The following is a 23,927-nucleotide window of genomic DNA, read 5'->3' as shown; positions in this document are numbered from 1 at the left end:
CAAATCATTGGAACACTTTCGTGGTGTAGACTATAGCTGTAAAGCTGCAGAATCTTAGTTAGGACTGGTAAAAAAAAACATGGCCATAGATCCTCATCACAGCAACTTTACTTTCCCATCCAACTACTCCTACACGATTCCAAATGGCACAGCAATCTGTGGTGGGTGCCAGGCCGTGAACACGACGAGCAACGACACGGTCACAAACATGACTGACTCCGTCGCCTTCCCCTACTCTCTCGGCGGCGGCATTGCCGTTGGAATCACCGTCTCCTCGGTCATGTTCCTCATCATAGTGGGTAACATCCTCGTGTGTGTCGCGGTAGGGATAGAGAAGAAGCTCCAGAACCATCAGAACTTCTTCTTGGTGTCCCTGGCGGCGAGCGACATCATGTTGGGTGTGATGATCATGCCGTTCTCGCTCGCGTACGAGATCATGGGTTACTGGGTATTCGGGCAGGTGTGGTGCGACATGTGGCTGGCGTTGGACGTGTTCTTCTGCACGGCTTCCATCTTCAACCTGTGCCTCATCGCCATCGAGCGCCACCGCTGTGTCACCAACCCCACCGCCTCCATGGGAACAGGCAACCGGCGGCAGCTCAACCTGATCGTCGGGGCTTACATCGCCGCAGCGGCGGTCTCTCTCCCTCCGCTGTTCGGCTGGAAGGAGGCCCAGCAGCCGAAGGGCGGGCTGCCGCAGTGCCCGCTGCGTGTGAACCCCGGGTACGTCCTGTTCTCGATAACCATGAGTTTTTACATCCCGTTGGCGGTGATGATCGCGGCCTACGTGCGCCTCTTCCAGGCCACCCGTGCGCAGTTCAGGAAGAAGCTGGGCGCCCCGCGACAGGACATCAGCCTGGCTTCAACTCCCACCTCGTCTCGCAATAACCTGACACAAGTCACCACCATCACCGCTCTGAGTTCCGTCAGCTGGTCCAGCAAGCGCCCCAACAAACTGGAGCTCATCACTACATTAGACGAACCAACAGGCACGACGAATGTAGGCACTACCAGCCCAGTACTTGACAGCAGAGCCGAAAAGACCACCACAGTCACTGGCGTAATCCAGCCGCAGACCCCCACGTTCAAGCCAATAGGCGCTAAGAAACGGAAGAGTAAGAAAGACCCTCCGAGTCTCAGCCGGGCTCGGCACGTGCAGTCCAGAGAACGCCGCTTCACGCTGATCATCGGGCTCGTCATGGGGGCTTTCATCGTCTGCTGGTACCCGTTCTTCCAGCTCTACCCCATCAAGGTCCTGTGCAAGTCGTGCCACGTCCCTGACGAGGTGTTCGGGTTCTGGTTCTGGGTGGGATACTGCAACAGCGCGCTGAACCCCATCATATACACCATCTTCAACGTGGACTTCAGAAACGTGGTCGTCCGTATTCTGACGTGTGGCAAACATGGCGTAACTCGACCCTAAATGGGAGAAACACCGTCTGAAGAAGGATAACCAAGAGTCAAAGACACTGTAGTTCATGTCGAATGACAACGATGTGTCAGAACATTTCTATCAAATTTTATACCACAAATTTAGTCAACATAGTAAGAAACTGAAACAAAGGAACTTAACTACTCATAAAGATTCTGAAAGTTGATCGATTGTAAGATGAAGAGAAGACGCAGATAGGAAATCTGCATTATACACACAATTTATAATTTACACGTACACAAACAGATACACAGACAGAGAAAATCAGTGTAGATATGCCAGCTGTGATATTTAAGAGTATTGGGTATCATCGTGTTAGTCGCAATGTATTTGGTCTGTACAATGTGTTCCGATATACTCACATATATGTAGTATAATAGTAAGTAACTTTATATACTATATAACACAAAGTGGTCTATATTGAATATCAACGTTCTTTAATATTTATTTATTCACAACCACTTTATTCACAGCGTTTACGACGAGTATACGTTTAAATGACGACCGTCTGTCATCTTCGTCACAGCTAAAATGACTGGTTCGCTGTGCACTGAAGCTAGATGTTACTGCTGACAATGTGTCCCCAATCGTAAAGTAATTGAGACATACATAGATAGCATCCTTAGCAGTAAGCCCTAGCTTCAGTGTACACTGAATCAGTCATAATTGCCCTGATGAAGATGACAGACAGTCATCGAAACGTCTGCTCTTGTTAAACAAGTGGTTGTGAATAAAGAACGTTACTATTCAATCATTCACCAACCTGATGGAATTATTCACGGCATATTGTTCTGAACAAGGGCGCTGTTTCTGAGTTAACACGTAATAAAATGTAAACTTATAAATAAACCTAATAATACCATTATATAACCAGAACAGATCAAATATGTCAACTATCCTTGTAATAACTCGGGAACTTCAGTAAAGTTCTCAAGTCGAAGTATGTAAGAATTTTGGTTTGACACTTTAGCCGAGACAAGGGTTGGAAACAGATTATCAACTTCCCTTTTCCGTGTATTTGGAATATTGTTTTCATTGTAGTTAACATTAAAACAATGTGCTCAAAACCTCGACAGTGAAAAATTGCTGTTGTGCGCCCGGAAGTCTTGTATGGAGAACCTGTTACTCTGTTCTGTATGTCACAAAAACTAAGATGTTAGTGGTTGAAAATTAAAGATTAAAAAAAGACTTATTGCAATTTTAGTTGTTTTTATTGTATTGTACTCTACTGTTAATGTATCGTATCTTGCCTTGACATGTGTGCAATATATATAACTTATCAATATGCAGGCACGGTGCGAGGCACTCCTACTCTAGATGCAGTCCACACACATGCACCAGGAGGTGACAACAGAAAGTACTGAAAGTAGAAGACAACTTGATCTGATAATGCACGAAGGTTAGGGGTTAATGGACTGACGGCGTCTTCACCACCTGAATGTACGTGATTCAAATTCAAAATGTAGTGGAGAAGCACATCCTATTGTCAGTGGATTCTCAGTACTGGCTACAAGTTAAAGGCCTTTAACCCCTCACACACACACACCTGGAATCTTCACATACATAGACCGCATTTCAAATTATAAAGGACAGATCCAGCCAAACAAGGCGTAGGTCTATACGAAGATCTCCGTGAATCAAATTCAGAATGTAGTAGTGAAGCTCGTCCTGTTTCCAATGGTTTGTATAGGGTAAATTGGTCGAGACGTAGATGATACCTTTCATACGAGTTGTAATGATGGGGCAAATTGCTATGCCGTGACCCGTGAAAGTCAGCACAAGGAGTGCAGCATACAGTATAAAGCATTGGAGACATCCAGGGTACTTTATGGATAACTTCCTCGGCACATTCCAAATCTAATGCGAGAGTCTAGCGAGAAAAAAAAACTAGGATGGGCAACGAAAGCACGCAAAATCGATGCCTAGATTTTCAAACTTCCAGACCATCACAGTGTAGTTTATGTTTTATCGCTTCATTTCTTGGCACCTTGTAACAAGATCTTTTATTCCTTTTTTTCAATAATACAGTAAGTGACAGGTTGAATTCAGGTACGTGCGCAAGACTGCAGCGTCCTAGTCTTTGCTGCTTATACTTTATTTAATTAATAATTATTATTATCAATTAATAAAAAGAGCATATAGTACCGTATAGAAGTTTTAGTACTATTCGGTAGTTACATTCCTAATAGAGCACTAGTGTTGTTAGGGAAAACCAGGCAGCTCGTATTCGGGAAGCCCTGAAATTCTAGAAGAGAACGGGCGAAAGCGGCGCAACCCTAGCACTGCCTACGTTTACCCCAACATGTTCCGTCCCTCATATAACATGTAACCTCCCACATCATCGGTATCAGTCATCCACATGACACAATAAAACCTGGGCAGTAATGGCGGACCCGACTGTGCTGTCGGAGGAACAGATAGCAGAGTACAAGGAGGTCTTCTCGTTGTTCGACAAGGACGGGAGCGGAGTCATCACGACATCGGAACTTGGAGACGTTCTCAGAGGACTAGGATTAGCAATATCAACGCCTGAGCTTCAGGTAATCCTACTTAAAGAAAAGATAACAAATAACAACAGTTAAAACTAACACAGACCGACTGATGCCGGCGATAACCCCACTCACACCGACACAGCACGCAAAAATGTTTAGGGATACCTAAAGTTGACTATTTTCATGATTTCCATTTTTGTCGCTAGACATTTCATATAAGGTACGTACGAGAGGCGAAAGGGTTATGGCTGTCAAAGGGACAGTATTTTTATCATCTTTAGAGATATCTGATTGCCATTATTGATCGTATATCAATGAGAGTCAACAGAGAGTTTCATATTTTACTTTATAATGCACGGCAGGTATATTGAATGTACAACTAGATGCGAATGTCAAACATTCTTTGAAACAACACGTTATCGTTGGAATCATTTATCAAAACAGCCAGTCGTTTATCATAACATCCCCGCATGTTCACGCAGCTGCGACGAAATATAGCCCGTCTGTACTTGACGTAGCGGATTCTATTTCTATTTCTGGACATGAAGTTCAGTCTCCTCCTTCCTTGTACAGAGCTAAAGGCGACAAATATAGATATTTGAATGCACCCGCAGAGAGCCATTAGAACATCAAAGAAACTATAATAGCGCGTTATGCCGCTGCACTCAAGTTCTACAACTTATTGTGACATCGCCAGTCAGCATGAACAATGAATGGATGATATGAAATGAAGGCAAAAACTTAGATTTGAGTTGAGTAGATGTAATGTAATGTAATGTAATGTAATGTAATGTAATGTAATGTAATATTGGCACTAACATCCCTCCCACGACCATGTTCAGTGGTATACTGGGGTCGGGCGGGGCAATAGTTATGGTGATGGTTAGGAGTACAGGGCAAAAGGTCACCAGTCGATTCTTTTTCAGCTACAATGAGATTAACTGTGTTCAAAATGTTTCCTAGAAGTATCGTAGAATGGAACTTGCTGCCAATAAGTACAGTAGGCGGCATCACTTGATAGCTTTAAAAATGTTTAAAGTTAGATGTGCAACGGTTAGTTATAAGAAGTCGTTCATTGTTATATAGCCAGCTGCCGCTGCTCCGCGTGCCTGTGAAGCTGGTGTGTTAAGCCGAGGGGCCGTTATACCGGCTATACAGATACAGATACAGAAACTGTAGCGAGTCAAGACTGATTTGAAAAGCTTTCCTTCGTCCGCAAAGGAAGCAAAGTAACATAACCAACTTAGATTTGACAAACAGTAATTTTAGAAAACGTGCAATTAATGCCTGTCGTGTTAGTTTATAAACATTTGTAGCGATAAGCACGTCTAGCGTTGAATTACTTGTTCCGAAATAGACTCGACAAGAAGTAGGAACGGATACATTAGATACCAAGGAGGTTATTATCCAAGGGGATGATTAGACATGATTGCAAAGGAGTACCACAGTACCAGCGCGGTCGACTCCGCTGTACGTATCCCCCATAATGATTTGACGTCCGAGCGAAGACATTTTCCTCCAAACTACAAATTAAAATGTTTTCTCGTCCTGAAATAGCGACGCGGGGATGGCCCTTATTGAATCAAATGTCATGGAGTGGAAAAAATAACGGCAAAGCTTTCAGACGTCGTCAAGTGGTGTTCCTCCTCGCTGTTAAACGCAAATTGACGTACTTGTGACGCCACTGTCCTCCAAACTACAAATTAAAATGTTTTTCTCCTCCTGAAATAGCGACGCGGAGGTAGCTCTCATTGAATCAAGCGTCGTGGAGTGGAGAAAAAATAACGGAAAAGATTTCAAGTAGGAAGTTCTACTCTACTGTTGAACACGGGTTGACTTGATGCCATGACGTCACTTTCCTCCAAACTACAAAATTAAAATGTTTTCCCGTCCTGAAATAGCAATGCTGAAGTGGCTCTGATCGAATCAAGCGTCAAGAAGTGGAGAAATAAAACGTAAAAGCTGTCGGACGTCGTCAAGTGGGAAGTTCCGCACTGATGTTGAACACAGGATGGACTTGATACGATGACGTCAAAGCCACCAAATTAAATCAAAATGTTTTCCCGTCCTGAAATTGCAACTCGGAGGTAGCTCTCATTGAATCAAGCGTCACGAAGTGGAGAAAAGATAACGGAAAAGCTTTCAAACGTCGTCAAGTAGGAAGTTCTACCCCGCTGTTGAACACAGCTTGACAGTGCCATGACGTCATGAGACAGTAGGATGAAAACACTTCACAACTACAGATTCTTACCGGATACAAATTCAAGGCCTTCAAACTCTCATACTCGCATTACGAATCTTCCGGATGAATTCCCTGGAAGAGGAGTAGACAACGAAAAAAATGGGAGGATAGGAGGAAGTGGGCAGTAACGTGCACGCGACACAAAGTGAAGAAAACTGGTTGTCAGATCGTCCAACAACTAGAGTAATTAGACTCCAGGGATATATAGTGTATAATGATAGGATCCAAATTTAAGGGGGGGGGGCAATTTATTCCCCATTGTCGTTTAAATTTTTAAATTGAGCAAAAGAAAGGACCAAGTGGTGCTGCATCTTTGCGGATGCGCATCCAGTCATACGCTTTTCGACGGCTCCGTCTAGCGGAGTGCGCTCCAATGGCAGGATTGCAATGGCGACACAAGCGTTGTAAAATCTATTCACATGATCACCATTTTGTAAGAAGACACGTCGTTTCACAGGGCTCACCGTCTAGCTGCTAACATAATTCTGCCACCCAGGAAAAATGCATCTGAAGAGATCACCAACAAGGCCAATCTTATACATATATATATATATATATATATAACTATGCAGTGTTCCACTAGAGATCGCTCAAACAAATTGATTTATACAGTGCCGTATGTATGTAACCCGACGGGTTGGGCATGTACGCCTGAGAACTTATCTCTCTACCAGGCTTAAAGCGGTTGGAAAGAGTAGAAATTTGCCAAATAGACAGGTAACATGCAAGGGGAGTTCGTATGTCGCTCCCAGTGGTCAATCTGTACTCTTTCCAGCCGCCGCCTCTAAGAGCCTAGTAGAGGCTACCTAAGAACTATAAAGGACAGCTTTATATTCCTGGCATCTCATATCGCACCGAAAGGAACTTTTCCCGCGGAGGGATTTGGTGCACAAAGCCTGTAATCCGCCCATGGTGAAGTTATAATTTATTGGATACTTGTAACGATATGGATGGTGAAGTTATAATTTATTGGATACTTGTCACGATATGGATGGAGCTATAGTGCGCTAAGGACGGACGAGTGTATACGCTGTGACAACAACTCGGTGACGTATACATACTGACGCGCACAGATGGTTGAAGACGAATTGTTTGTCCTTGATTCCAGCCCGGTCTCCATTATCAAAGCAAACTCTGTTACCTTAAACGTGCCAGCACAGAGGGTCATTGACCGCAAACATAAAAATAACATAAAAAGTCGAGCATGCTTGATGCTAAATGACATATATTGTATTTTACTTTACTTCATTGCATGTACATCTGTTATAAAAGTCGTAGACTTACCACATCTACCTTAAGTTATCTCTTTGTAGAAATATCTTACATACTAACTGTGCAGAAAATTAATATTATGCTTGATTGTCCATCGCAACTTCCAGCTACTAAAGCTGTTGACTAATCACCAACGGTATTCACCAACAACATGACGATGCTGTCTGTAAATGGACCCATAATCCTATTCAAGGTCACGCCGGCCATCGAACGTGTGTCAAGGACGTACACCGGCCCCGTTCCCAGAAGTCCTCACGTCCCGAACATGAATCATGCCCGTACTTCAAGTACCCCACCGGTGTGTCCTATTTCTGTTGTCCTGTCTTATTTCTGTAAATATGTCCACTCAACTTGACTTTGAGTTTGTGGAACAACTTCCACGTTCACCGACCGAAGTGGAACTTTTTGCAGTATTCAAAGTCACGGCGGGATGCAAAACCTCGAGTAAACTTTGGAACAGGAATGGTTCTAAGCTGACGACAGGCGATCATGTTGACCCTGTGGACATGATATAGCCGTGGCATAAACCACGGTGTGGGTTACACGAGGCGACAGACGGATGACCTGCCGGACAGCTGACATCATACTGACCAGCGTGTCCGCCATGCCACACCGCTCGCTGACCAACTCGAGTTACTCATCTCTGGTCCCAAATCGTCTTTCCTGCTCTAGTCAGACCACAAACACGCACAGAAGGGCTACTTAAACATTTCCTGACCAGCAACTTTTCCACAGAAAGCGTAAATTTTCCACAGATTGGACTTGAAAGCAGGCGACAGGGAGTATCACACAACGCGCACAAGATGTCGGATATTTTATCAGAGGAGCAGATTGCCGAGTTGATGCAAGTGTTTTCTCTGTTCGACAAGGATGGCAGCGGCTGCATTACCACAAAGGAGCTAGAGGACGTCATTCGGACGCTGGGCCGCGATTTAACGTTTCCAGAGATTCAGGTAAATTTGGTTGCGTCGATCGCAAGAATAATGTTTTTTTTCATTACAGTTTATTGTTCTTCATGATGCATTCGTTTAAGTTTTAATTGACGAAAGGCAACAGGAGATAGACTAATTTCACAAAGCTATCAAGCATCTGTGATCACTCCGCTGGATCCCCGTATAGCCCAGAGCTCTGTTGTGCCCGTAGTTACATGTATCCTAATGCTAAACTCTGTCGCTCAAAGGTTTAACACTAACGAACCTGATAAGAACGGAAATGTAAACTCCCTGTCTGTCGGATTTTTTTTTCAGACGAGAGGTTGGACCAATCGGACTGGTTGATAAGCAACGTTATATTGGCACTTATTTTGGCAATCAAATCCGGTCAAGTCATATGGTCTTTCATGTCGTGTAGCATCGGATACAGATGAAGAAGTTACCTGAGGTTCATAGAGCGGGATTGTAGTGCACTTGTTGGTTTTATCTCTAATAATAGGATTTTTCTTCCTCCCGAAGTTTGTTCCTACATGCACCTTATCTATGGATTTATAAACGGCATGGTTTTCCGGAGTTTCTCGAAAAGTTCCCGCTGTATCCCGAACACCGCTGCCCCGCTGTTGTATCCAGAATCGTGCTTTATCCAGAACCACGCTCAAACAAAATTCTGGATAGTCCACGCGTATCCAGAACCGTGCCTGAGGCAAATCTACTTTCTTACCGTAGTACGCGTAGACTATCCAGAACGGTGCTCCTTACCCATTCAGGCATAGAACTAGACAGACACGGTTCCCACCTTACCCCTCTATCACTGTTGTAAAAGACATGAACATAAATCATTTGTTTCTGACAATATATCGCTAAGTGGAGAATACCTGAGTATGGGACGATCCCTCATGGGCCTGTGACTATCCATCACAAACTGACGTATCGTGAGTCTGTCCCTGTTTGTAGTGATTAGCACTGCGGCAATGGTTGTTATGTGGTCCTGGTCAGTGCCATAACAACTCGGGGGTCAACAGGTCCGGCCAGTCGGTGACTGTAGCGTGAGAGAGACCATTCACCGCTACACTGTGTATAACACCAACAACTACCGGGGAATGCACTGGGTCGCATGCAAGGATTAACTCACAGTTTCTTGCATTGTTTTCAGGCGCCTCCGTGGTGTTTAGCTATAGTCTAGCCTGATACCTCGTCTTTGAGAAATGTGAGCAGACTGTACAAGGCTGGATATTAGGCTAGGTTTGGTCGCCACGATGATAGCCTGGGTACCAGACTATTCCCAGGCCAGTTCCTCTGCTCCAGGGCCAACTTAGTACACCCCCAAGGCAATCATACAACAGCCCCCCCCCCCTCAGTTAGACGCTGATCCACACACGATAGCTAACTGACTCTGGGAGTAGAGCTAGTGATGTATTTGTAATGCCTGTAAACACCATCTCCATGCTTTGAGTGATGGGCGAAGTCATTAGTTGGTACAAACGCTTTCAGATATTTGGAGCATCAACCCAGATACATTTGTATCCATTTAATGCCAGTGTTTGTTTACAATGGCGTATATCTGGATCACGGGGATGTAACACGAGACCAATACAGATCGCTACCAGAATGTATCATAAAATTTACGTAAGCTGTGAATGATGCTTAGGCCATAGCCCGTCTACCAGGCTTCAAAAGCTGCTGGAAAGAGTAGAAATCGACCAAATAGTAGTTACTGTAGTAGTAGTAGACTGGTTTATTGAGTCTTAGCGCAAGACAAAATAGATAATAGAACTCCCCTGGCATGATATCTGTCCATTTGGTCGATCTTTACTACTCTTTCCAGCAGCTACATACACTGACCAATTATTTTCCCTCTTTGGCTAAATGCATGTTTCTGAACCGTGGTAGTCTGACTGGTGGAGACTACCTACAATTCTCTCTGTTGCTCTATTTCCGGTTCCGGTCCTGTAGGACATGATCAGTGAGATGGACGCAGACGGCAGCGGGTGCATCGACTTCCCAGAATTCCTCATGGTTATGGCGCGAAAACAGCGGGAACAAGACAACGAGAAGGAGATCAGAGAAGCCTTCAGGGTCTTCGATAAAGACGGCAACGGTACGTACAGGGCATCTAATCTTCTTACCCATCTTATCTTACTGAAGCACCGCTTGAAAACTGATCTTAAAGCAAACCTTTAAGCACATTATGTAAATGTTCTGTTTCTTCGATTCACTAATGGTAAAAATAAACATTTACGATTGATTTAGGGTAGAACAGAATACTGGTACTAGTCTAGTACTAGTCAGTGTACTAGTCTGAGAATACTGTGCAGTTGAAAGTTCATGCTGTATGTGTGGCTACCACAATATTTTACGTCCCTAAAATCCTCCCAAACAGTATGAATTAAGAACATTGACATTCCGTCGACTTCTTCATTAATCTAAATGTAGAAAATCGCGACAGAACAACAAATATCATTAACCCAATTTTATTCATCGTTGTATCATCACCTAACATACAAGCAACTCCAACTTTATATATCAAATATACCCAAATCTTAAACAGTACACTTAAACAAGAAGTAATACAGTGTAAACAGCAAACCATTTTCCTTATACCTTTCAATACTTTTCTCTTATTTGTAAAAATTATTCGCTCATTTTTGGATTTCTACTGTACACAGGTCAATATGCATAATATAACTGCCGTCATATGTACATAAATAAGATTATACAAACAAATAAAGACAAGTTACGTCAATGTGACCCTTAAAACATCCACATGCATCCATTCTTCTGTATATCAAAAACATCGCGTTATGTAATTAGTTTAACATAGATGTAATATCATAAGCCTTTTCTATGTACATAAATACCCACATCCACCATCTGCCAATGGCAATTATAAGAATAAACGATTATTCAAGTCCTAATATAAGACCTTCGATATCATAACAATGACCAAAGCCCACTGCAAACATTCTTATATACATAAGACGTTATTTTGACTTGTATTTTACCTTCGTTTTCAACAGGGACTGATTCTTATAAACAAGTGTTGAACAGAGTAATTTTTTCCCAAACCATATTGACATACTGGCTATGTTCTTCAGTCCATGTGACTATTATTACTTTCAGTTCTGTGGTTTTCTCCGGAGGAATTATATCTGTCATGTCTGCCAGTCTTTGTAATGAAAATTGAACCTATCCATGCAGAGAAAACGGTCTGTTTTAGACAGTACATTTTACGGTTTCCCCTGTGACACCTGCACATTGCCCATCGTCACTTGCACCGGAAGGGAAAGAGTCTGCTGCCTCAGACGACCCGTGTGAACCGGAAGGAGATGGCACTGACTCGTTCGACGACCCCGCCGGAGATGGGACGCCATCACTCCCTCCTCTGTTGTTGAGAGTCTCTGTCTGGGTGCTTCCACCTTGCGCGCCTAGCAGGTTGACGAGGTTACTGTAGACAGCCGAAAGCTGGTGGGGGTGGCGCTGCATGTGTTTCTGCACGCGCGCTTCGTCTGTCGCCGTGAATGGGCAGTGCGGGCACTTGTACTGTTTTGCCTGGTGTCGGGTTTTCAGATGGCGGCCTAGCTGGCCCTTCGTTCTGGACCCGTACCCGCAGATGGTACACCGGAACGGCCGCTCGTCGGTGTGGATGCGGGCGTGGTCCAGGAGATTCCTCCGGTCGGCTGACGCGTACGGACACTGAGAACACTGGAACGGCTTCTCGCCTGTGTGCACGCGGACGTGGCGGAGCAGGTTCCGCTTGCGGGTCGTGGTGTAGCCGCACTGTAGGCACTTCCACGGCTTCTCCCCGCTGTGCTGCCGCCTGTGCTCAACCATGTCCTTCTTCTCGAAGGCGCCGAAGTCGCAGTGCTGGCACTGGTACGGTCGCTGCTTCTCGTGAATCTTGAGCACGTGCCGCACCAGCATGCGTTTCTGAGGCGCCCGGTAGGGACACAGGTCGCATGCGAACGGTTTTTCTCCAGAGTGACATCTTTGATGTCGGTCGAGGTCTGTCTTCTTCAAGGTGGCGAAGCTGCACAAGTCGCACTTGAAGGGACGCTCTCCCGCGTGCCTCTTCATGTGTTCTTGGAGGTGGTGGCTGACTCGGGCGGCGTACGGACAGTGTGGGCATTTGTACGGCCTTTCGTCCGTGTGCTTTCGGACGTGTCGATTCATGTTTCCTATGACACTGGTTTTGTAGTCACACTGCGGACATTGGTGGTAATTCTTGCGCGTGGTCGTCTTGTGGCTTGAAACTGTGCGGCAGGAGTCGTCTGGACATTTCTGTTGGTGCTGGCCGGTGTGTTCCTGCATGTGGTCTTCCATGCATTTCTTATCCTGGTACACTTTCGTGCAGACGGGGCACTCGAACTTCTCTCTGTGTTTTCTGATATGGGAGAGCTTCTTCTGCTTTGACGTGGTGAAGAAGTTGCATGGTGTGCAGCGGAAGAAATGCACGTTCAGCGGTTGAGGACTTGGTGCCTTCTTGGGTGATTTCTCTGGCTTTTCCATCGTGTTGCTGTGCTCCGGTAAAACGGTCGTGTCTCCTGGTGCAGACTCTCGGGTAGTGTCTGTTGATTTTACCTGATCAGGTGTTGGAGATGGCGCACCTTTATGGTCTTTTACCTCCTGATCTTCCAACTCCTTTTCAGCGCGTGATATGGCCTGAGAGATCTCGTTCTTGGCATCATTGTCGTCTTTTGACATGGCATCATTATCGTCTTTTGACACTGCCTCAGCTGAAGAAGTGGATTTTTCCTATTTTCACTCTGATGATCGGGGGTTGAAACTTCCTGGGCCACACCTTCGGACTCATCCATACTGATGTAGTCAGAATCAATCGTTGTTCTCCTTGTGTGTGCACTGTCGTCAGTGGGTGCTTCTTCTTCTTCCTGCATGGGTGTCGGTTCATCGGATGTTTCCTTTTCAACAGTGGTTGTTGACTCCTTGGTAAAAATTTTAGTGTTTTGCATCGGGAACAAGTTCTCGAACCACTTTTTGTGCAAAGCCTGGGTCTTGCTTCTGCCTCTCTCCCATCGTGGCCATCAGTTCCTGCAGTCGCTCCCACCACAGTTTGCTGCCGGCATCTTGACATAGGGTCGCCTCTGAGTTTTTCTGTTCTTGGTCTTGCTCCTGGTGAGAATTACTACGTGCTTGACTCTGTTCCTCTGTATCATTCTCTTGACTTTGCTTATTTTGCTCTGCCTGTCGCTTGTGTAGCTCTTCCTCCTCCTGCTGCTGCTGTTGTTGTTGTGCTACTTGTTCGCCTTGATTCTGACGCTGTTCCAGCTCAATTTCACGCATGTGGTCGTGACGTTTCTGTGGTTTGTTCTGTCTGTTTGTTCGAGGTTTTGGTCCGCGTTTCCGCGGCGTGGGTTTCATCTTCTTCTCCTGCTGTTTAGCTGTGGCGTAAATGGCGAATGTCCGCGCCCATTCCACCATCGAAAGACGCCGAGGCTGTTCTTTCTCCAGTCCTTCCTCTGGACCCGTGAGGTCCACTGTCATTGGCTGGCTTGCGACAGTCTGCTCCATCGTGGTTGACTGGTTCGGCTCGGTGTTCTCCATGGTGATTGGCTGGTTTGGGACGGTGGGCTCCACAGTGATTGACTGTTTTTTGGTGGTGCACTGCATTGTGGTTGGCTGATTTGTGATGGTGTACTCTACCGTGGTTGGCTGGTTTGAGACGGTGTGGTCCACAGTGATTGACTGGTCTGGGACAGTGCACTCAACGGTAGTTGGCTGGTTTGGGTGCCATGCGCCACCCCGCATGTACTCAGGCACGCGGCCGAGCCGATAGTACCGTGCAGGTGTCACGTCGGAGGTGTCTTTTGGAGCGTTATTCAGACAAGAGACAGTCGACTTTTCTTCGCTTGGTTTGCCTTGCTTGGGAAGAATGTATCTTTGCCTCGGGTTGCTTGTGGTGGTTTGTGTAGGACAAGGCGAGGCCTTTGCTCCGACCGGCGGTGGAAGCAAATGTTGTACGTTTGGCGACGCAATGATCGTCGGTGGATTTGGGTGCCTTGCGACGAATGACTTCATTTCTTCTCCTTGATACGCGGGCGAGGCCTTTGCTCCGACCGGCGGTGGAAGCAAATGTTGTACGTTTGGCGACGCAATGAGCGTCGGTGGATTTCGGTGCCTTGCGACGAATGACTTCATTTCTTCTCCTTGATACGCGGGCGAGGCCTTTGCTCCGACCGGCGGTGGAAGCAAATGTTGTACGTTTGGCGACGCAATGAGCGTCGGTGGATTTGGGTGCCTTGCGACGAATGACTGCATTTCTTCTCCTTGATACGCGGGGAAGGTCTGTGTGTGGCTCATTCGTTGTTGGGCTGTTGGGTGGACATTTGTTGATTGCCTTGATTCCACTTGCAGTTTACCATCAGACGCCTGACTTGGTTTAGGTCTGACTTGTATCAACGGAGGTGGAACTCTCGGCATAACTGCGGCTTGTACATGACGTTGAGGAATCACTGGAAACTGAGAGGGAGGGGCTGCTGCTGCTGGGACTTGCCTGTCCGAACTCTGGCTGTTTCTCGGAGAGATCGTTGCTCGTTCAGCCCGCGGTGCCGGCCCAGTAGTGTCCGGTGAAGTGGATTTCCGGCGAAGATCTACCGGTGCTTCGTCCGTATTGCGTTTCGGCTTCGTCGTCAGGTCCAGGGCGGTGCTGTCAGTTTGTTCAGCAGCTGGCACTTGTGCGTTGTGATTTTGCTGCACGACGCGGTGTTGAACGCGTCTTTCGGCGCCTTCCAACGACATTCTCATCCGCTTCGACTGCGGTAGGAAGTTCGGAGCCCTTCCTTCGGGATTCCCCAGGTTGACTCTGTGCGTGCTGACGTGACGTAAGAAGTCTAACTCTGAGTCGGTCTGGAAGTCGCAGTCGCTACAGGTGATCTGTGTTGTGCCGAGGGTCTGTGGATGACTCGAGAGGGTTGCACCGCGTGTCTGCTGTTGACTCGTGAAGGTTGCAGTGTCGCGGGTCTGGGGACGAGCCTGAAAGGTTGGGCTATGTGTCTGGGGATGACTGTGGAAGGTTGTCCCATGGTTGTGGGGATGTCCTGGGAAGGAGCATAGCCACGGGTCTGGGGGATAACTCGTGAAGGTTCCCTCTGGGGGTGTGGGAGTCGCTCGGGCTTGAAGGAGGTTGGACCAGTGATGTAAGAATCGCCCAGGAAGGTTGCACCACGGATGTTGCCCTGGAAGGTTGCCCCATGCATGTGAATATCGCTCGGGAAGGTCGGGGTCCTCTGACACTGGCCCGCGTGTGGAACCATCATCCGCTCACGCTCCAACCGACTCATATCCTTGAACGCCATTGCGGACATCTGCAAACCAGAACACGTTTGATCATACAACTGGCAACTGCACCTAGTCAAACAACTTTGAACTGTAAAATATCATGGTACTGTAAATATATTAGTATAGCATTACAGCAGTAGATGTTATATTTTGTTTCTTGAACAATTGTGCAATAAAAATATCAAAACTGTCCCATATACATGTACTCGTACTAGTAGTATTTCATTGCTGCCCACCGTCGTGTATTTACCATTTAGATTATGACAGAAAACGGTAATAAATGATATAAATAATACTAACATATGATGATACAATGACGGGCGATGTACGCACACGTACATGTGATCCTGTCAGGGTAAGGCTAAGGCCTAGTCGATCGTTAAGAGTCAGCCAGAAGACGAAAACAATCTTGCATATCACTGCGTGGCCAGTGTCTGTGCTCAAGATGCCCAGACACGTGACCACGCTATAACCGGTCAGTCCACTTGTGCTGCGGGTGCTATCGCGTTATCTCAAATCTTACTGGGTCAAAGGACACCTTCCGAACAAGTCCACAAATCTTACTAGTGCCAAAGTATTTCCAATGAAGAACTTACAATTTTTGTTTTTTTGTTTAGCTGTTGTTCTTTTCCTTGTGTGTACATTCATTGTACAAGTACATGTACAGACAATAACTGTGATAGTCTTCATTTTAAGGACGGACAGACAACACAATTACATAGCTAATAGTGCGTTACTAGTGCTGGAAATTCCAGCATAATTATCTCGCCGTAGTTGTTTCAACAACCAAACATGCAAGTAAGCCCCATTATCCGTACATGACCAGATCTCGGTACTATTTATTTATTAAATATTGTCCGTATCGTGGAGTAGTAAAATGAGTTTTGGTAACAATCTTGGTAACAAATCAACCAGGGACAACTAAATGTGTGTCCTGGGACAACACCTGCATCAAGAGTGCTAAATTTCTCTGCGACAGTACATTGAAATCATCTCGCTCAAGCTTACTATGATTAAAAACTTGATCAGTACAAGGCTCAAAAAGTCACTGACGTGGCGTGACTTACCTTCGCGATTGAGGGACTAGTCATGTTCCTGCTTGTATAGTAGACGTGTTGGGGCTGGGCCGGTCCTTCTGACGGAAGTGACGTGGGCAGTGATTCGGGTTAGTGTGCACCCGTCCTTCCAGTCGGTCTGCCTGTCACTCGGCTCGCCCCGCTCACGAAGCCGCGGCGATTCTGTCGTTTGCCACGCAATTCCCAACGGACTGAAGAGACATGACGCATCGTTAATTATTTCAGCCAAAACGGATATTTTGGTTTAAACCATTACGTTTTTTTTCTTTGAATCATTACGTTTTTTCTTCAATCATCACGCACTTAAACGGTTTCCCCAGTATTTAGTGTAGTGTGAAGCAAGGTTAAGCTGTTCGTTTAGAATATGGTACAAAGTATCACCTAGATCAAATTTCAGCAGGACGATTTCGGGTAGAACGGACAGACACTGGCAGTAACAACACATAACACATAAACAGAACTTTCACAAGGTAAAAGGAGCCTACACACTCCTGTGTCAGCATCTTCAGAACCATGAGACGCACTGCGCACCTCGGGAACTTAAGATGGAGCACCAACATGAGTACAAAGTCATCGCAGCTACAAAACTTAAGCTACCACACACATTCTGTATGGACAAGCTTTAGGTTGGTAAAACTGTTGTCACCAAGACATAAATGAAAATAGCCCGAAAGTGGGTATTACCAGATAATTTCAAAAATTGTGTGAGATGTACCATGCGGCATGGACCATGTCAGGCGACTGCCAACACATACCCGGGACCCGCCCCCTCCAAATCCCATCAGCGAAATAACCCCAATCAGCTAAGAAAGTATATTTAACTAAAACAGAAAAAGTATATAAGTAAGCGTCACTTCTACATAAGAATAAGAGAAAGTCAAATCCTTACCGATTAGAACCACCTGCGGTCTGTAGTGTGAAGTTTGGACCGTGTCGTGTAAAAACGTTGTGCTGTAGTCATGAGAGGAGACCAGCCGCCAGTGAGTACGGCCCGCGCTCCAGTGGACTTCTGCAGCGGGCCGGCAGGGCTTAAGCGGCACGGTAACCGATTCACCTGGACGGTCGCGCTGATGACCCCATCATTAGCATACTAGGTCAATCCATTGTCAAATTAGAAGGAAAACGAGAAATTTTCCTTGACAAGGATTAAGAACACACGTTGCGTTGTGTACTAAAGACAATAAATCGTCACCTCCAGGTGTCTTGATTATGATTGCAATTCGTGTTCCTATGATCAGACCTTGATGTCGCATACGTAACGTCATGTATAACCCAGATCACCCCTTCTAGTAAAATGAACTAGTCTTGTCCCATGTTGCAGTGACAGCGTTGTCTTAGCTATCCATAAACAAGTTAATAACCTACTTGCTCACCAAGCATGTCTATTGGAAACAATGGGCATCTTTCCTTTTCCGTGAATAGCCCCGGGCTCTCTTGACACATCAAAGAATTTACCACGTTGTATAACTTCTAATTATTTTTTTAAACTTTTAAGTACATACTTGTAACTCTTTGATAGTTTAAATGCTTAAGTGTATGTATAGCTGGATCGTGGTTTAAAGCATGAGGCTGATGTTGAGATAGGTTAAAAAGTACTCCCATGTGTTCAATGTGGTCATCACTGGCTATTTCGCAAGACCCACGCAACGCATGCCCTCCGGCGGAAACTACTAAGTGTGCATAACTAAACCTTCTCGCATCTGGACGAAATAAGTCAAATATCTCTTATGTTTTTAATGGAAGCCATTCGGCTTTTATTCATAACTAACTGTTTACAAACACTGAATGGATATTAGAATCAGTATGTTGGTTTTCTTTTTGTATTCTATCGTGGAGGGAACGAAAAGTTTTCACAAGGTTGTCATTTCGCCTGTCCACAGACTAGTGACACTAGAAGTATCAACACCGACAGTGGGTCGTTCACTATCTAATGTAATAAAATTATATGTAACGACATGTCTATGTCACAGTACAACTCACGAGTGTTATTGAATGTGTTTTCTTTTTGTCATGAGTGTTTTTGCACCACAACCTAAGACAACATTTTTTTTGCCTCCGGGCTACCCAAGGACAACAGTGTAAAATCCAACTGGGTTGTCCACCATCTTGAAATTTCAATATAGTTATAGTGCACTTCGAACTGTACAACTGTATACATAACTAAAGATGTTATGGTGACATTTTAACGTTGAGGCACTTGGTACATTACGGGATAATAATAATGTGTCCCATAATTAAGTTTTGTTACCCTGACATATATACATAAATTTCCATAACGTGTCTGCTATTGCGTGCTAATTGGCCCCGACAACTTTTCCGTGGGGCTTTTTCCTGTGATTGTTTGTGTAACTTTACTTTTAAGTTAAATACTGGCCAGGAGTTATCAACGCCTCGTGTAAAGCTCCGAGTATCTGAACCATACAGCTAGCTGAGCATGGTTCGGGTGGAATTCATTTACTATCAACAACTACCCGAGCACAGTCGTGAGATAAGTTAGACTATTTCTGTTGAACATTTTGCTGCACATACAAGTCCGTATCTAAGAACATGACGCTTTTCGTGCGAAATATCACATTTAGCATCGTTCCTTCACCACATCACGAAATGTTGACCGCGAGTTCATTGACATTGCGCACCACGTACGATGCATAGATCTCGAGTTACACCAAATTTTAAAGAAACCACTGTGACAACGAAACACGACGTGACCAATATCGTGGTGAAGATATATCTTTGTCCTTCACCACATCAAGAGCACCGAGATGTTGACCTCCAGTTCCAACTGTGGTCCGTTAAAACTGACCACCGTGATGCATAGAATGACATTAAATTCTTAAGATACAATAGAAAATAGGACGTGGCCAATATAGCTTTTATATCCGTGGTTAAGATATATATAACGTTATATTTGTGCCTTCACCACATCAAGAGATGTTGGCAGTTGCTCATCTGATATAATCTGACCATGATACGTAAACACTATATCCTTGACCAATATATAGCTTCGATCCGTGGTTCATATTAAATATTTGTCCCTTCACCAAGTTTCACCACATCAAGAGCACCACATCAAGAGCACCGGCAGTCATTTTCGTTACACATAATCTGGCCACGATACGTAGAATGACACCGAATTGTAAAGATACAATACTAGTATCGTACAATCAACCACGATCCTTGACCATTAAAGCTGAGTCTTTATAAAAGATATATTTATGACCAGATTCGCGCCGGCGGCTCCCTGCATTCACGCCCGCTGACCCCGGACCAGAGAGGCCGCGTCGGCAGCTGTGAAACTAAGCCACCATAAATAACTCAGTATCAGTAACAGTCAGGAAAACTGGAGCAACTTGTTGCTTTTCAGGGCGTGAAAGAGAATAACATGTTCCTATACTTGTGCCGGGCATCCGTTACATGCAACTCTTATGTTGCGCACTTTATTCTATGTGTTGTGCGTAGTTCCTACATCAAAACGTAAAAGCTAGACAAAAGCATTAAGCGAAACAGCGCTGTGCGCCACATCATACGTTCTTCTTCATACCGAGATATAGCCTCCACCAGGCCTTCCCTAGGCTAGGGGTCATGGATAGTAAGACTTGGCAAAATAAAGTCAAGAGTTGGCCAGGGGAGTGAGCCGCGGTAAGGGTAACGATTCAACATTTTACATTTCTTTATTTTCAAAACGATGCCCGAAGGTTAATTGCATCTACCATGTCAAAGAAGTTAGTAAAACAATATATAATGGAGAACATAACTGCCCGAGAAAATCAACTCTATAGTGACCAAGCTACGCTGATCAAGTCCCCCATTTCGAAGTAAATTTGACTAGTTTTTGATATCGTTGTAATGTTAGCCCTGGGTAGAGACTACCTCATCCCCCTCTCTCCCTTGTGCCGTGCAGGGTTCATCACCGCCTCTGAGCTGAGGGTGGTGATGGCGAACCTGGGAGAGAAGCTTAGCGAGGAGGAACTGGAGGCCCTTATAGACGAAGCAGACATAGACGGAGACGGGCACATAAACTATGACGAGTTCTATTTGATGATGAAGCCCGGTGCCAATTGAATTAGGTAGAACATCCCCCACCTAGCTCGCTGGGCCGTGGCAGTGCGCAATAAACTGCTTCTATCTTTATTCTAACTGGGTTGGTGGAAAAAGCTAATCTCCAAGCAGATTCTTTGGGGCAAGGGGAATTTATCACGGTGAATCTATATTATTGGCCGCCCCACCGTGGCATATTGGCTACTACCTGGCCTATTTGATACTATAGTACTGTCTCGCAGCCACCCAAAGATCTGCTTGGAGATTTGCAAAAAGCGGTCCAGTCGGGAAGCTAAGGCAGAAAAGTCCATCCAGTCTGGTCAGGAGGTGTGAGGCTTTCCACCAACCCTTTTCTAATTGCAGCTTTATTCAGATGCGCTATTGCGATGGCACATTGTCAACAACAAGCTAGGAATCTCTTAGTGTTGTGTGAAGTCACCCTGTGTAACAGTTATATTTTGCGATATTTTTCCAGGGTTTATCACAGCATCAGTGTTGAGGGTAATGGCCGGTCTGCGGTGGTGCTTTTTCTACCTACCCTATTGCCTTCGCCAAGAAGGTTATGTTTTCAGTAGCGTTTGTTTGTCTGTTTGTCTGTCTGTCTGTTTGTGAACAGCATAACTCAAGAAGCTTAATATGTATTGTCATGAAACTTGGTAGGTGGGTAGGTCTTGATGAGACCTAGAAATGATTAGATTCTGGGCCCCCTGGCGGCTTTTGTTGGTACTGCAGCAGAACTTCCGGTTTTGATATCTCGCGATCTGGACATGCTAGGGTCACGAATTTTGGTTGGTAGATAGCTCTTGAGGTGGGGAAGAAGTGACATGAGTTTGGGCCCCCTAGCAGCTTGTTCTGGAACTGCAGGAGCGTTTCTTGAAAAATCTCCGAAGGTTGATAACTCAAGAACCGGTTGACGGATTGTCATGATTTTTGGTATGTAGGTAGCTGAAGTGATACTTGACATAATCAGATGACAATTATGCAAATCAGGAGCTAATTTGAATAATTAATGAGGACATTCTATAAATCTGCTTCGTTCGATTATAGGACTTTGAAACACTTGTGACATGTAATTGAGAACTAGAAAAACATCTGAGGATATAGATTATGTAAATGAAGACCTAATTTACATAATTAATGGAAAATTGTTATAATTTCATAGTTGTAATTGCTGGGAATTTCATACTTGCCGTATTTGGAAGTTAAGTGAAGGTGAACATCAATGAAGATAATTTATTCACATTATGAACTCATTTGCATAATTTATGAGGAAGTGCTAGAATAGCCTATTTTGTTAAGATAAGGCTGCCATTGGGTAGAGAATATGATCAACTGATGTAATCCATGCAAATGACGCTCTTATTTGCGAAATCAATCATTAAAATTGTATAATTCGTCAACCGCAAGGGTTAACATCATTTGGCGAAGGTATGAGATCGTGGAACTCTTGTTCTAATTGCAGCTTTATCCAGATGCGCTAAAAAGGCGATGGCAAGTTCTCAACAACCAGCTAGGAACTACTTACATGTAGTGTTGTGTGAAGATATGTTATTTTTTTTGTGGTATTTTTGCAGGTTTTATCACAGCATCAGAGTTGCGGGTAGTGATGGCGAATCTCGGGGAGAAGTTGAGCGAACAGGAGGTTGACGAGATGATTGACGAGGCAGACATCGACGGAGACGGACACATCAACTACATGGAGTTCTACCACATGATGTCCAACTGCAAACAATGAAATATCAACACGAACATGCAGATAGACACTGGATGGTATAAGAGAGTGGGTGACTATTATATAGTACGTCTCGGGTCTTACATTGTACTTCAAGTGTCTGCTTGGACAGTTCAGGAAGGCACCTTAAAATTTCATCTGATCATGAGATACAACAACGACCGATGGTGGCATCCATCTTGAGGGTGTAAAGGGGCTTTCCAAACCGCTGGATGCAGCAGGAAAAAAGACATAAAAGATCTAGACCCAAGCATCATTTACAGTAACTCCAACAATACCCACAGATCCTGGACATGAAGGCCTCTCAAAGCTAAAGAACTGTAAATTCTCTCCATGGAACTTTGGCCATGTATATTGATTACATGAGAAATTTTAGATATAAAAGATATAAAAAGATATAAAAGTAATGGTGTCCCTTGGGGTACGGTAGGACTGTATTTGGTGATCGCGTCAGTTAGCTTTTGATACATGTATGGAATGGTTTTATCACGGAACTGGTCATTATATACGTTGAACAGTAAAAATATAAATCAAGTCATTACTTTGCGTGTCCATAACCATGATCTTGCTTGATTCTAAAAACAACCATAACAGTGTATTTTGCACAATCATATCAGATCTCCAGAACTGAGGGTAGTTCTATGCCTGAATGAGTTAGGTTCAGGCAGGGTTCTGGATAGTCACTGTGTATCCAATAACGAATATCCCAGTTCTGGATATTCGTAAACTATCCAAAAACCATGCCTGATCATTTCTGGATTCCTGAGTATGGTTCTGGATACAACACCCATCACTCCAAAATGATCAACCAGTCCTCTCATGTTTGCCACGCAATCCAAATGTATGGGGTGTGGAGGAGGTAATTATCACCCAGCTAAGGTAGAATCATTTCTTACATGGACCCATTGTATGTATCACACTAATGATTTTGGGTTGTGATATAGAAAATAGAAATGAACAGGTCATCTAGTCTTCCTCTCTAACTTGTACCTCTCCGAGAATTGTCAGTGTAGCAAGTATCATGTACCTGTCCTTACTGTCCCAGAGTCAATGACAATCATGTAAGATATCATGTTGAACAGTACTCATTAAACTCTTATTGTTCTCTTTATTCTTTCAATTATCAGAGGCCAAAGATCTTAATTTTTGTCCTCTACGTTATTTCCCACGTCAATTATGTGCCATACCTACATTCATCCTCATACCTACATTCATCCTTGCATGACATTTTCCTTCCCTTGGAGTCCTTGGCCAGCCTGGTAGCAGACACCATGATGACTTCTGAGGAAAGCTATAGGCATATGATAAAATTGAGATACAATGCAAACAGGGTAAGAATCCAAACGCAATGCAAAAAACTGCTACACAAAACTTGAATATTGTCATAAGCACGGAGAAAACCTCTTGCCTTAGACTAT

General features: G+C 44.6%; 4 protein-coding genes across 9 annotated transcripts; 2 read left to right on the top strand and 2 right to left on the bottom strand.

Moving 5' to 3' along the window:
* The first annotated feature begins 81 nt into the window (after nt 1–81).
* On the top strand, nt 82–2,045 carry LOC109467793 (alpha-2C adrenergic receptor-like). Its single transcript, XM_019765845.1, has one exon. The coding sequence runs from the start codon at nt 209–211 to the stop codon at nt 1,421–1,423; it is 1,215 nt and encodes a 404-aa protein (XP_019621404.1). The 5' UTR covers nt 82–208; the 3' UTR covers nt 1,424–2,045.
* Nucleotides 2,046–3,769: 1,724 nt separating this feature from the next.
* On the top strand, nt 3,770–23,620 carry LOC109467923 (calmodulin-A-like). Of its 4 annotated transcripts, none has more exons than XM_019766077.1 (4): nt 3,770–3,972; nt 10,324–10,468; nt 20,641–20,806; nt 22,352–23,620. In XM_019766077.1, the coding sequence occupies exons 1-3, from the start codon at nt 3,817–3,819 to the stop codon at nt 20,799–20,801; spliced, it is 462 nt and encodes a 153-aa protein (XP_019621636.1). In that variant the 5' UTR covers nt 3,770–3,816; the 3' UTR covers nt 20,802–20,806; nt 22,352–23,620. The 4 variants fall into 4 exon arrangements, with proteins under 4 accessions (XP_019621636.1, XP_019621635.1, XP_019621638.1 ...); XM_019766079.1 differs by lacking the exon at nt 3,770–3,972 and adding an exon at nt 7,825–8,391; XM_019766076.1 differs by lacking the exon at nt 20,641–20,806 and having other exon boundaries at nt 3,817–3,972.
* LOC109467922 (gastrula zinc finger protein XlCGF57.1-like) lies at nt 11,128–13,092 on the bottom strand. Its single transcript, XM_019766075.1, has one exon. It carries the CDS (start codon nt 13,069–13,071, stop codon nt 11,584–11,586), a length of 1,488 nt encoding a protein of 495 aa, XP_019621634.1. The 5' UTR covers nt 13,072–13,092; the 3' UTR covers nt 11,128–11,583.
* Nucleotides 13,296–17,765, bottom strand: LOC109467921 (proline-rich receptor-like protein kinase PERK10). 3 transcript variants are annotated; one of them, XM_019766074.1, is made up of 3 exons: nt 17,629–17,765; nt 16,731–16,930; nt 13,896–15,689 (listed from the first exon to the last, which is right to left on the bottom strand). In XM_019766074.1, the coding sequence occupies exons 2-3, from the start codon at nt 16,752–16,754 to the stop codon at nt 15,216–15,218; spliced, it is 498 nt and encodes a 165-aa protein (XP_019621633.1). In that variant the 5' UTR covers nt 16,755–16,930; nt 17,629–17,765; the 3' UTR covers nt 13,896–15,215. The 3 variants fall into 3 exon arrangements, with proteins under 3 accessions (XP_019621630.1, XP_019621631.1, XP_019621633.1); XM_019766071.1 differs by lacking the exon at nt 17,629–17,765 and having other exon boundaries at nt 13,296–15,689; nt 16,731–16,901; XM_019766072.1 differs by lacking the exons at nt 16,731–16,930; nt 17,629–17,765 and adding an exon at nt 15,964–15,978 and having other exon boundaries at nt 13,296–15,689.
* Nucleotides 23,621–23,927: the final 307 nt, after the last annotated feature.

The sequence above is a fragment of the Branchiostoma belcheri genome, unplaced genomic scaffold, assembly GCF_001625305.1.
Source record: "Branchiostoma belcheri isolate BF01 breed outbred unplaced genomic scaffold, Haploidv18h27 scaffold19, whole genome shotgun sequence".
Taxonomy (NCBI): domain Eukaryota; kingdom Metazoa; phylum Chordata; class Leptocardii; order Amphioxiformes; family Branchiostomatidae; genus Branchiostoma; species Branchiostoma belcheri.
Note: the sequence above shows the minus strand (reverse complement) of the source record. Positions and strands in the feature narration are given on the sequence as shown.

Excerpts from the sequence above, each read along its gene's own strand:
- LOC109467921 (XM_019766071.1), bottom strand. The coding sequence starts at position 15,129 with ATGAGAATGTCGTTGGAAGGCGCCGAAAGACGCGTTCAACACCGCGTC.
- LOC109467793 (XM_019765845.1), top strand. The coding sequence starts at position 209 with ATGACTGACTCCGTCGCCTTCCCCTACTCTCTCGGCGGCGGCATTGCC.
- LOC109467922 (XM_019766075.1), bottom strand. The coding sequence starts at position 13,071 with ATGTCAAAAGACGACAATGATGCCAAGAACGAGATCTCTCAGGCCATA.
- LOC109467923 (XM_019766077.1), top strand. The coding sequence starts at position 3,817 with ATGGCGGACCCGACTGTGCTGTCGGAGGAACAGATAGCAGAGTACAAG. Across the intron at positions 3,973-10,323 it reads TATCAACGCCTGAGCTTCAG|GACATGATCAGTGAGATGGA; the intron begins GTAATCCTACTT and ends CCGGTCCTGTAG. Across the intron at positions 10,469-20,640 it reads CTTCGATAAAGACGGCAACG|GGTTCATCACCGCCTCTGAG; the intron begins GTACGTACAGGG and ends TGTGCCGTGCAG.